Source organism: Acinonyx jubatus, chromosome X (assembly GCF_027475565.1).
Source record: "Acinonyx jubatus isolate Ajub_Pintada_27869175 chromosome X, VMU_Ajub_asm_v1.0, whole genome shotgun sequence".
NCBI lineage: Eukaryota > Metazoa > Chordata > Mammalia > Carnivora > Felidae > Acinonyx > Acinonyx jubatus.
The window spans coordinates 41,404,586-41,415,806 of record NC_069389.1 but is presented as its reverse complement, the minus strand read 5'-3'; the positions used below and the strand labels follow the sequence as shown (position 1 = coordinate 41,415,806).

The 11,221-nt window shown below is 49.4% G+C and overlaps 1 protein-coding gene across 12 annotated transcripts; it reads right to left on the bottom strand.

Annotated features, from left to right (window-relative positions):
• Positions 1-426: 426 nt before the first annotated feature.
• On the bottom strand, positions 427-10,540 carry FTSJ1 (FtsJ RNA 2'-O-methyltransferase 1). 12 transcript variants are annotated; one of them, XM_053202277.1, is made up of 14 exons: positions 10,258-10,539; positions 9,236-9,356; positions 8,302-8,473; positions 7,993-8,062; positions 7,798-7,888; positions 7,386-7,464; positions 5,730-5,782; positions 5,591-5,644; positions 5,402-5,504; positions 5,215-5,298; positions 4,427-4,530; positions 4,143-4,340; positions 3,894-3,935; positions 427-1,009 (listed from the first exon to the last, which is right to left on the bottom strand). In XM_053202277.1, exons 3-13 carry the CDS (start codon positions 8,435-8,437, stop codon positions 3,903-3,905), a joined length of 1,005 nt encoding a protein of 334 aa, XP_053058252.1. In that variant the 5' UTR covers positions 8,438-8,473; positions 9,236-9,356; positions 10,258-10,539; the 3' UTR covers positions 427-1,009; positions 3,894-3,902. The 12 variants fall into 12 exon arrangements, with proteins under 12 accessions (XP_053058252.1, XP_026909830.1, XP_026909828.1 ...); XM_027054029.2 differs by lacking the exon at positions 9,236-9,356 and having other exon boundaries at positions 8,302-8,459; positions 10,258-10,540; XM_027054027.2 differs by lacking the exon at positions 9,236-9,356.
• Positions 10,541-11,221: the final 681 nt, after the last annotated feature.

The window sequence follows — 11,221 nt, the reverse complement described above, 5'->3', positions numbered from 1 at the left end:
TAAGTGAAGTAAGTCAGAGAAAGACAAATACTGGGAAGTGAAGATCTCACTTACATGTGGAATCTAAAAAAACCAAACTCAAGGAAACATACAACAAATCAGTGGTCACCAGGGACAGGGGGCAAAATGGGTGAAGGTAGTCAAAAAAGGTACACACTTGGAGTTATACGTATAAGTTCAGGGATATAATATACTGCATAGTGACTAGAATTATCAATATTGTATATGTGAAAAGTTCTAAGAGAGTAGATCTTAAAAGCTCCTATCACAAGAAAATAATTTGTAACCATGAGGTGATGCATGTTAACTTACTGTTAGGTATGTATCAAATTCAGCTGTATACTTTAAATTTATATAATGTTATTGTCAATTATACCTCAATGGGAAAAATATTACTATATATATTCAAATGAAACAATACTGGGATACAGTAATATATTGACTTTTTTATTAGAACATCAAATTATAAGATCTTCTATAATTCAAAGTAGTGATAAACGTGAACAGGATTTCAAGATGCCTGCAAAAACCTCAACATTAAAAAGGAACTGATTTGTATTGGTGGGAAGGTACAGGCACTGCTTTTAGTATTGTGAATTGTTGCCAGCATTTGTATTTGGGGGTAAAGCTACATTTCAGTTATATTAGTGAAATTTCAGTTCAGTATTAGTGAAAATAAAGATGTAATATTTTCCTCCGTTATGTTCACAGATACCCCTGATTTCTATCCGGGTTAAGAATCCCTGTTTTGGGGGTGAATTCTGGACATAACCAGGATGCCCCTGGAAAGACTGAGAGAGGAGGCAAGACCTGGCTCAAGAATCCCCTCTGCAGCACAGACAGGCGTTCTGTGATGTTTCTTTCCTTGCTGTGTTCATGGTGGTTGTTGCAGGTTCCCACTCGGATGCTCAGGACCCGATGATGAGATTTTTGAAAACAAGTTCATCAATGCCAGTTCTCATTTTCCTGACAGCAAACAGCTTCCGAGTTATATCAGATTGCCAGCTAACTAAAACCAAAGAGAAAGAAAGTTTTAACAAGTACATTTCCCACTTTCTTCTACTGTAATGATCGTTCATGCAGGTACTAACAGTTTTGTGACTTTTCCCCCATTTCTATTGTGAACCTTAACAAATACACAAATGTTTTATATATGTTCAGTTTAATGAGTGACATGGTGTTATTTTTTTTATAGCTGTAGAATGTTCATTTTCATTGCTGTGTACTTCTCTGCTGTGAATATACCATGATTTATTTTTTTTTCCAACTTATTTATTTATTTATTTATTTATTTATTTATTTATTTATTTATGGGACAGAGAGAGACAGAGCATGAACGGGGGAGGGGCAGAGAGAGAGGGAGACACAGAATCGGAAACAGGCTCCAGGCTCCGAGCCATCAGCCCAGAGCCTGACGCGGGGCTCGAACTCACGGACCGCGAGATCGTGACCTGGCTGAAGTTGGACGCTTAACCGACTGCGCCACCCAGGCGCCCCTGATTTATTTTTTTAATGTTTATTTATTTTTGAAAGAGAGAGACAGAGTGCGAGTGGGAGAGGGGCAGAGAGGGAGACCCAGAATCCGAAGCAGGCTCCAGTCTCCAAGCTGTCAGCACAGAGCCTGATGTGGGGCTCCAACTCACGAACCGCAAGATCATGACCCAAGCTGAAGTCAGCTGCTTAACTGACTGAGCCACCCAGGGGCTCCTGAATATACTGTGATTTAATGATCCATTCTATAGTCAATGGATGTTTGGGCTCTATCTAGTCTGGGGGTACAAATAGTGCCCGGTAGGAATTCCAGTACTTATTTCTCAGGAGTGGAACTAGCACACATGTAGCTTTAGACAATGGCTAACGATTTCCCATGGTGGCCATACCATTTTATGCTGCCACTGGTATATATGAGGGTTTCCATTGTTGCATGTTCTTCTGGACACAGTATTGCCAATCATCTTAGTTTTAGCTTGCATTTCCCTGAGAGACAGCTTTTGATGTGCTTGTTAGCTATTCTATTTTCTTCAAAAAATTTTTTTTAAATATTTTATTTTTGAGAGAGAGAGAGAAAGAGAGACAGAAATTTTATGAGAGTGAGCAGGGGAGGGGCAGAGAGAGAGAGAGACACAGAATCCGAAGAAGGCTCTAGGCTCTGAGCTGTCAGCACAGAGCCCCATGTGGGGCTTATACTTGTGAACTGTGAGATCATGACCTAAGCTGAAGTCAGACGCTTAAGCCACCGAGCCACCCAGGTGCCCCTATAGGAGCTTTTTAATATAGAGGATATTATATATAGGGATGGTAAATAATGTTTTCCCACTGTGATTCACTGTTTCATTTAAAAAAAATTTTTTTTAATGTTTTATTATTTATTTTTGAGACAGAGAGAGACAGAGCATGAACGGGGGAGGGTCAGAGAGAGAGGGAGACACAGAATCCGAAGCAGGCTCCAGGCTCCGAGCTGTCAGCACAGAGCCCGACGCGGGGCTCGAACTCACAGACCATGAGATCATGACCTGAGCCGAAGTTGGACGCTCAACCGACTGAGCCACCCAGGTGCTCCATCACTGTTTCATTTTTAAAAAGGTATCCTTTTTGCTTCTTTTTTTTAAAAAGGGATTCTAAATTTCATTTATTTATTTTTGAGAGAGAGAGAGAGAGAGAGAGAGAAAGACAGAGAGGGAGGGAGGGAATGAATCCCAAGCAGGCTCTGTGTCATTAAATTAGAGCCCATTAGTGCGGAGGCTGAGGTGGGGCTCGAGCTCATGCACCATGAGATCATGACCTGAGCTGAAATCAAGAGTTGGACGCTTAAGTGACTGAGCCACCCAGGCACCTCTCATTTCTTTTTTTTAACAGAAGACTTGGTCTAAAAACCTGCTATGCCAGTGTCAGAAAGGGACTTCCTCTAACATGACTTCCCGAGGATAAGAAGTCCTCCAGCACAGACAGGTTTAGCCCACTCTGCTACAGGCAAACTGGCCCCTCACTGCTGCCTCACACACCAGGCATGGTTCCACCTCAGGGTCTTTGGATGTGCTATTTCCTCTCCGTGGAACGCTCTTCCCCTAGATAAACACACGGATCCCCTGCCTCATCTTCCTTCAGGTCTTTGCTCAGACATTATCTCAGCGAGCCCTTCCGTGGCAACCCTTTTAAAAGCTGCAAACTGGCACTCCTAGAATTCCTGATTCTCTTTACCCTACTTTATTTAAAAACATATTCAGGGGTGCCTGGGTGGCTCAGTTGGATAAGCATCTGACTCATTCAAACCCCGTGTTGGGCTCTGTGCTGACAGTGTGGAGCCTGCTTGGGATTCTCTCTCTCCCTCTCTCTGCCTCTCCCCTGCTCATGCTCTCTCAAAATAAAAAAACTTAAAAAAAATTTCATATCCTATATTACCTTCATGTGTGTGTGTGTGTGTGTGTGTGTGTGTGTGTGTATAATACACCTGTGTATATATACAATGTTACAATTCAAGCTACAGGGAAATGTGAGCTATAAATGTGTACGTATATATATATGTGTGTGTATGTAGTGGGTGTGTCCATGTGTATGCATGTGTAGAAACTCCTGCACTCATAAGCTGTTTTTATTACCTCTTTCCCAATCTAGAAGATCCATGAGGGCCAGGAGTTTTGCCTGTTTTGTTCCCTGCTTTATCTCCCAACCTGGAACAATGCCCAGCAAACAGCATGTGCTTAATAAATGTTTACTCAATGCCTCAATATGTAAAATGCTTAAAGCAGTTCCTGGCACACAGCATCAGGTACTTTGTAAAGGCTGGCTGACTGAAATCTTACCAGTCGAAGTAAAAATTTCAAAGGTGAAATTTTACTGAGCTTTTTCTTGAAGGTGCCCTTTACTCAAACTCTTAGATAAAAAGGCAAATTTACCTGAATGTATTAAGGCGAACAATTCATTCCATTGTCTTCCACCTACCCAAGAAAAAGAAAAAGGACTCAGATATTTGCCTAAGCTTTTCCATTCAGTAGACTTGGTCTTACCCACTGATTTTTATAGCTCTTAGGAGGCAGGGAGGAGTGTTTTGGCCCCAGAAACCATGTGATCTGGGTGTAGAACAAGGTGCAGTTAAAGCTGGGTGGGGGGGGTGTCACTGGGCTCAGGGACACGTGTTTCCAGACCTCAGAGGGCAGCAGGGTGTGGCGCTGTGGAGCAGCCAGGGGCTGGGGCATCGCGTCTACAGTGCTGATGGGGCAGTCCTGGGGGCGGATCTCCTTGGCCAGCCGCCCTTTCTTCTTCAACGTGCAGGCCTCCTGGTACGGTGGTGAGATGGGGGGCTGCGTGGGTGGAGTGTACTTGTACTCTGAGCCGTCCTCTAGCTGCCGGGACACATGGTGGGGGGACGGTGAGGACCTGGGAACCTAGGACAGAGCCCCCATCCACCTACTGTTGGTCAGGCACTCACGTCCAGTGGGTAACTGCGGTCTGAATCATAGGAGCTCAGGTCCCCACAGGTCACAAATGGCACAATGATGCGAGTGGGTCCATCTAATTGGTTGAAGTCTGGATCTGACAAGCAGGGAGAAATAAGACAGGACAGGGCTGGGATGCCTGGGACCAGTTAGGACTTGGGCTACAGCAAGGGTACAGAGTCTTCCCCATGTATCTACCAGCTACTCTCACACTCCTTCACCAGGAATACTTCATTTGGTTCAGATCACCTCCTTAGGAAAGCCCTCCATGATCACCTGTTCTAAAATATCACCTTCCCCTGCTTTCCTCACACTGCACTTATATCCACCTGCCATTCTACCATACGCTGCCTGAACTCTGTCTCACTCAAGCGTGCTTAAGAGCAGACTCTGTGCCTTTTCCCACTGTGGACCAGGCTAAAGACTCTCTCGGGGCAAAATTCTTATGCAGGGGTGCAGTATCCACCTGCGGGCATGACCGAGTCTTCCTAGGCTAGAATCTGAGGTAGGAGGAATCTCCACTGGGGCAGGACTCAGGACAGAATGTTCACCAGACTTGACAGTAACCCTTAGAGGACCAGGATGAAGGTCCTCCTAGGACAAAACATCCATACAGGGGTGGAATTTCTACCACACGGTGGGGCTAAGGATCATCTTGGGACAGAATTTCAACAAAGGGTAAGTTTCCACCAAGGGGTGGGGCTGAGGGCCCTCCTGAGATAGAAATTCCATAAGGGGGCAGAAGTCTCCCCCGGGAGAGGCCTAGGGCTCTGGCTCTCACCGTATGAGTGGTCCAGCAGGGGCTTTGTCAGGTCCGGAAGGAAGCCCGCAGGGGGGTCATAACCCTGACAGACAGCGAAGGCCTCTGTGGGTGGAAGGTGGAGTGAGGGGAGACTGCTGCCTCTGCCCTGCACAGGATGTGTCCCCAAGACGCGAATCCACCTGCCCGGCCTTTCCACCCCACTGACCTATGCTGGAGTTGCGGCTGCTCCTGGGCTTGGCACACAGCACACTGGAGAAGAAGACACGCAGCTGGCTGTAGATCAAGGTCACATCCCGGCCTCGGAAGATCTGTAGGGGGAGGAGGCAGAGATGAAGGCATGAGGGCGGCCCTCGAGGACCTCTCTTGACCCCTCACCAGGTTCTCTGAGACTTACCTTGGCTACAAAGCAGCCCCCTGGCTTCAAGACGTGTGTAGCAATGTTCAGAGCCTGTGGGTGGAACAAATGGCTAAGGCTGAGGTGGAGACGGGCATGAGGGGTCCAAACTGAGGCAGGGGCAGCCAAGGTTACTCACAGCTAGGAGGAGCTGGGCCTGCATATACTCATCAACATCGTGGAGGCCAGTTACTGCGGCAAGAGGAACAGTGTTAGGGGGAGCCATCCAGTTCTGGCCATCTTCCTGTCCCAGAGAAGTCAGAATGCTAAAAGCATATCCCAGGCTCTTTCACTGCTAAGGTTCTGCTTGCAAAGTAATATCTGCCAACTGGAGGCTTATTTTGACCTCCCAACACTTACTCATTTTAATTTTCAAAACAACCTTACACATAAGTATCATTAATTTGTTTTCAAAGATTTTATTTTTTAAAGTAATCTCCACATCCAACATGGGGTTCGAACTTACAACCCCGAGATCAAGAGTCGCACGCCCTACTGCCTGAGCCAGCCAGGCACTCCTACACGAGTACCATTACCATCACTTCTACCTCCAACCCAGACTGCTCCCCTGAACGCCTGACTATAGATCAGACTCAACATGTCCAAGACCAGACTCCTGACCTGCCTGCTCAAACTCCACTCCTTACACCATCTTCCCCATCTCATCCGATCCTTCCAGCTGTTCCAGCCAAAAGCCTTAGTACCATACACCTTCCATTCTCTCCTCACATCCACGTTCAAATATTAGCAAGTCCGGTCGGCTGTACTTTCAAAAGATCTCCTGGATCAACCCTCTTCCCGTCTCCACCACCGCTACCACTGTCATCGCTTCCCTGGACTACTGCCGTGGCCTCCTCCTTGCACCCTCGACCCTCACACTGTTCACAGCAGCCAAAGGGATCCTGTTACAACCTGAGTCAGGCATGGTCGTCCTCTGCTCACAACCCTCTCCTGGTTTCCTCCGAGCTCTCATCTCAGTGAAAAAGCCACAGTCCTCACTGTGGCCCACAAGGACCCACACGGGATCTTGCCCTCTGTCAACTCTCTGACCTCACCTCCTACCACTCTCCCCTCACTCTGATCCAACCACACTGATATCCTCGCTATTCCTCACACATGCCCAACACGCTCCTACCTTGGGGACTTTGCACTGGCTGGTCCTCTTGCCCAGATTGTTCTTTCTCCAGATATGCCCTTGACCTACTCTCTCACCTCCTTTAGGTCTCTGTGTTAAAGTCAGGGTGGGGGGCCTTCCTATCCACTTTACTTAAAATTCCAACAGGCACTTCCTGTCTCCTCCTCCTTTTCATTGATTTCCTCAAGGTACCACTCACCTCTTCACATGCTACATGGCTATCATTTGTTTCTTTTCCATATGCTTCCACTAGAACATCAGGTCTATGAGATCAGATTAGTGGAATTTTATTCACAAATATTTTTCCCATGTGTAGAACAGTGCCCGACACACAACGGGCGCTCAATAAATGTGCACTGAATGAATGGCTGACTGAAAAAAAATGAATGAACACATAGTACAATAGAAATAGACAATTGCAGGTGAGAGATGAGCAAAGGGAAGGGGAGATAACAGACAAAACCAAAATGGTACGGTGTGGAGAGAGAGGCAGAGGCCAGGAAGCAGGGGTAGGGAGAAGTTACTAGATGCAGGGAACAGCTGAGAGTAGAGGGGAGAGGCAGGGAGTAGCTGAAATAGTGAAGAAGCCAACAGAGGTGGGAGCCACAGAGGAGGACACACACAGGGCCCCCGCCTGGCCTCCCAACCCCTGCTGTTTACCATCGGGAGCCCCGTCGCACACCACTAGGTCCGCGGGGCAGCCCTCAAAGTGCTGGATGATCTCCTTGGCAGTGGACAGCTATGGAAGAGAGGGAGGATGAGTGGTCCCAGGCCCCTTGTCCGCAGCCCTCTTACCCCACCTGCCCACAGCCCTAGCCAGCAACCCTGGGTCAGCCAGACCCTCAGGCTTTGCCGGTCTAAGACTGGGCTCCATCTCTCGGGACCTAGTACTGTCATTTCCGGCTGTCTCTGCGACGACGACCTGCCGGATCTTGTTTCTCCACTGCTACGCTCTCTCTGGCTTCTCTCTCAGGTTATGCTCTCTTGCTCTTTCTTTTCCACTCTCCATAGCCCCCAGGTTGGAGGGGCTCTCGCCCCAGATATACCCCAATGCCCCCAGCCATGCTCTTACCTGGGTGATGTCCCCTTGGATCTGTAACACACCTGGTAATGGAGCCATCGCCTGAAGGTCCACAGCCACCACATGGCCGGAGCCCTGACCCCTGCAGACAGCATGGCCCATGTCAACCCGGTTTTCACTCCTGGCTCATCCCTGACCTGGCCTACCCTCCCCTCCCGGCCACCCCATCTGGGACTCCACACTCACCCAATTTTCTGGCTCAGCACCTGGCTCCAGCTGCCCGGGGCTGCACACAGGTCAACTGCCCGTGTCACGCCTGAGCACACACAGGAAGGTGTAGTGGTCAGTTGCACCCACCTCCCCAACCTCGAGCCCTGCAAAGTTCACCCCTCTCCCACATTCTATCCATGCCCAACTCCTTTCAAGCACCTGTCCCTCTTCCTACCTGTCCCCTGTCCCACAGACTCTCCATGTCAGCCCACCTACCACAGGAAGCTCTGTAGACATGGCCCACTTGTCCATTCCCTTTGCCCACCCCATCCCCCGGTGACTCGCCCGCCAGGTGGGGACCTTGGAAGAGTTGGAATTCCTCATCAAGTTGTAGCAGCTTGAAGGCACTGCGGGCACGCCAGCCATTCTCCTTGGCCAGGCGGTAGTAGACATCCCGCTTGTCCTTTGATGTCCGTCCCATCTCACGCTGTTTGCCCAGGGACCTGCCAACAGTAAGCTGATGCCGCCCTATATCAGTAACTGGGTGAGTGGGCTACCACCTATTTCTGCAGGGCAGTGAGAACCACACAAACTCCCCATGAGCCCCATGACAGCTCACTCAGCAGATGGGAAAAGTGGAGCCCGGTCACTGACCCCACTGACCTCACAAGGCCCAAGGGACCCCATCACTGAATTCTAAGGCTCTACTGCTCCCTCAAAGATCCCCCCACTCACCCCACAGATCCCCCAAACCCAACACTTCTAGATGACCCATTACTGACCCTGTTGACCTCCCACTGCTGCCACCCATGCTGCACACACTTAGCCCCACAACTTTCACTTTGAACCCTTCTCCACCATTAACATCTCACTGACCATCTCCCCAGCTGTCTTCATGGCCCCTAGATTCACACAGCCCTATCATCCTGCTGTCAATCCCTTGCTTTCACCCTCGTTATCCTAATACTACCTCCTTGTACTCCTCACCCCCTCAATCTCTCTCCACACCATTCCCCATTAATCCCGAAATGATTAGGTCCCCAGTAACTCCTTTATTACTACATCCTTATCAACCTCCATTAATACATAGAGGATCATGGCCTATTAACTCCCCATTAAGCTCTCGGTGACTATGATTTATCAGCTCCCATTAACTCAGCCCTCCAACTGATCCCTCATATATCACACCATTAGTCCCCTGTAATCCCTTCATTACCACGTTAATCCCTGATGACCATCCATTCTCCCTCAATGCCCACCTTGCCCCCTCAATAATCACTTTTTTAAGTTTTAAATTTTTATTTCTTTTTTTGAGAGCGAGCGAGTGCACAAGCCAGGGAGGGTCAGAGAGGGAGGGAGACAGAGATTCACAAGCAGGCTCCCCACTGTCAGTGAAGAACCTGTCGTGGGGCCCGAACCCATGAACTGTGAGATCATGTGAGCCAAAACCAAGAGTCAGATGCTTAACCAACTGAGCCACCCAAGCGCCCAATCAATAATCACTTGATGATCACAGCTTACTATTACCCTCCCTTTGCTTACTCTGTTCCCATTAATTCCACAATTATCATGCCGTGGTTACCTAAAGCCCGTGACTACAACCCACCTTCAACCTCTCATTCACTTTTCTTTGATCACTGACCCCATTAGTTCCTTGATCATGACTCCCACTGGCCTCTATTATCCCCTCCACTGCTTCACCATTATCCTTTTGATTACTATCGCCTGCCGCTCTTCATGAACCTGTTTAATACCACGCGTCCAGCAATCCCTCAGGGATCACAGATCACACCCCATCTACCTCCAATTATCCAATTTCTTTCTAGTTGTCCATTCTACTATCCCTTCGTTAATCAATGAACACACCCCCGCCCCCGTGAGCATGTTGACTAAAACACTCCCATTAGCCCCCACTGATTCCCCGGTAACACGCCCATCAGACCTTCATTACTCTCATGCGACCTACCCGCCCCCTCCGTTAAACAGTCCTCTGGCCACACTCCGGATCTCGCATCATTACCTCAACGTCCATGTCCCCATTGGGACCACCGGACCCCACTCAAGGAGGCTCCGCCGATATCTGGACCCCTGAGCCCCCACCCTCACCCCTCCGTCCACCCCGCACAGCGGTTCCCTTCTAAAGACAAACCTTGGGTCTGGAGCCCACCCGGCACCAGGCGCCCAGACTACGCGGCTGCAGCACGGAAGGCGAACTTCTCTCCTTCCCTCGTCGGCGGGACAGAGCAGGTGTGCCTCAACCGTCTCGGCCTGGACCCCCATCCTCCGCACCCCAGGGCCTACCTTAGCTTTCGGAGTGGGGAGAAGGGGGACGAAGGAGACCGGTCCGTGAGCAGCCCGAGCCTCGGCGAGAGCGCAGACCGGCCAGAAGTCGCAAGGCTGATTCAGTTTGTGTTCTCAGTCAACCCGAATGCCTGTCGCGCATGCCTAAGGGCCCCCACAGCGTGGGGGGCCTGTCATCGCTGAACGCGAAGGCTCCGGCGCGACGCGGGGCCAACCTGAACGTACGACGTGAGCCCCGTCATCTTGTGTCGACGTAGCCGGTCTCGCGGACTGCCGTTCCCAGCATGCAACGGGCAAGACCCAAGCCGCTGAAATCGCGCACCGGGACGCCGAAATGTCGCGAGGCTCAAGAACGGACTCTTCTCCTGTTCCAAGGCTAAGATCGCTTTACTCCCCGCCCCTCGTGTTTTTGGACCGACGGGTTCACTGGGGACTACATTTCCCAAGATGCAACGAGCACGACGGCACCCATTCCTTTTAGGCGTGGCGCGAGGTGAAGTTACTGCTAGGATCGCAAACGTGAGAGTGAGGAAAGTGCGTTAATTTAGTGCGCGAAAGCGCTGAAGCCGCTGTGCGCCAAAATTCGAATCCACGTCAGCCAATTCATAGCGCTGCTTCAATTGTACCCTTTCAGAACTTCAGTTTCTCCCTCTGTAAAATGGGGATCACTAATATAGGCTTCACAGAGTTATTGGGAGGATTAAATGCGTGTACTTTAGCACAGCGTCTGTCCTTTTGTAATTCTGTGTTTTTCAAACGTTTTGAACTTCGACCCACAAAAAAAGATCATGCGACCCAGTGCACAAGCAAATAGAATAATGGAAACATTCATTATAGCGTTTACAATGTGCCAAAGCACCTAAAGTGCTCTCAGTGATGTGCTGGTAAATGACTAACAAGCGATTCTCTGGGCGGGGGGAAAGGGGGGGGGGGAAGCCCTGATTTCTCACATTTGCCAGTTTTA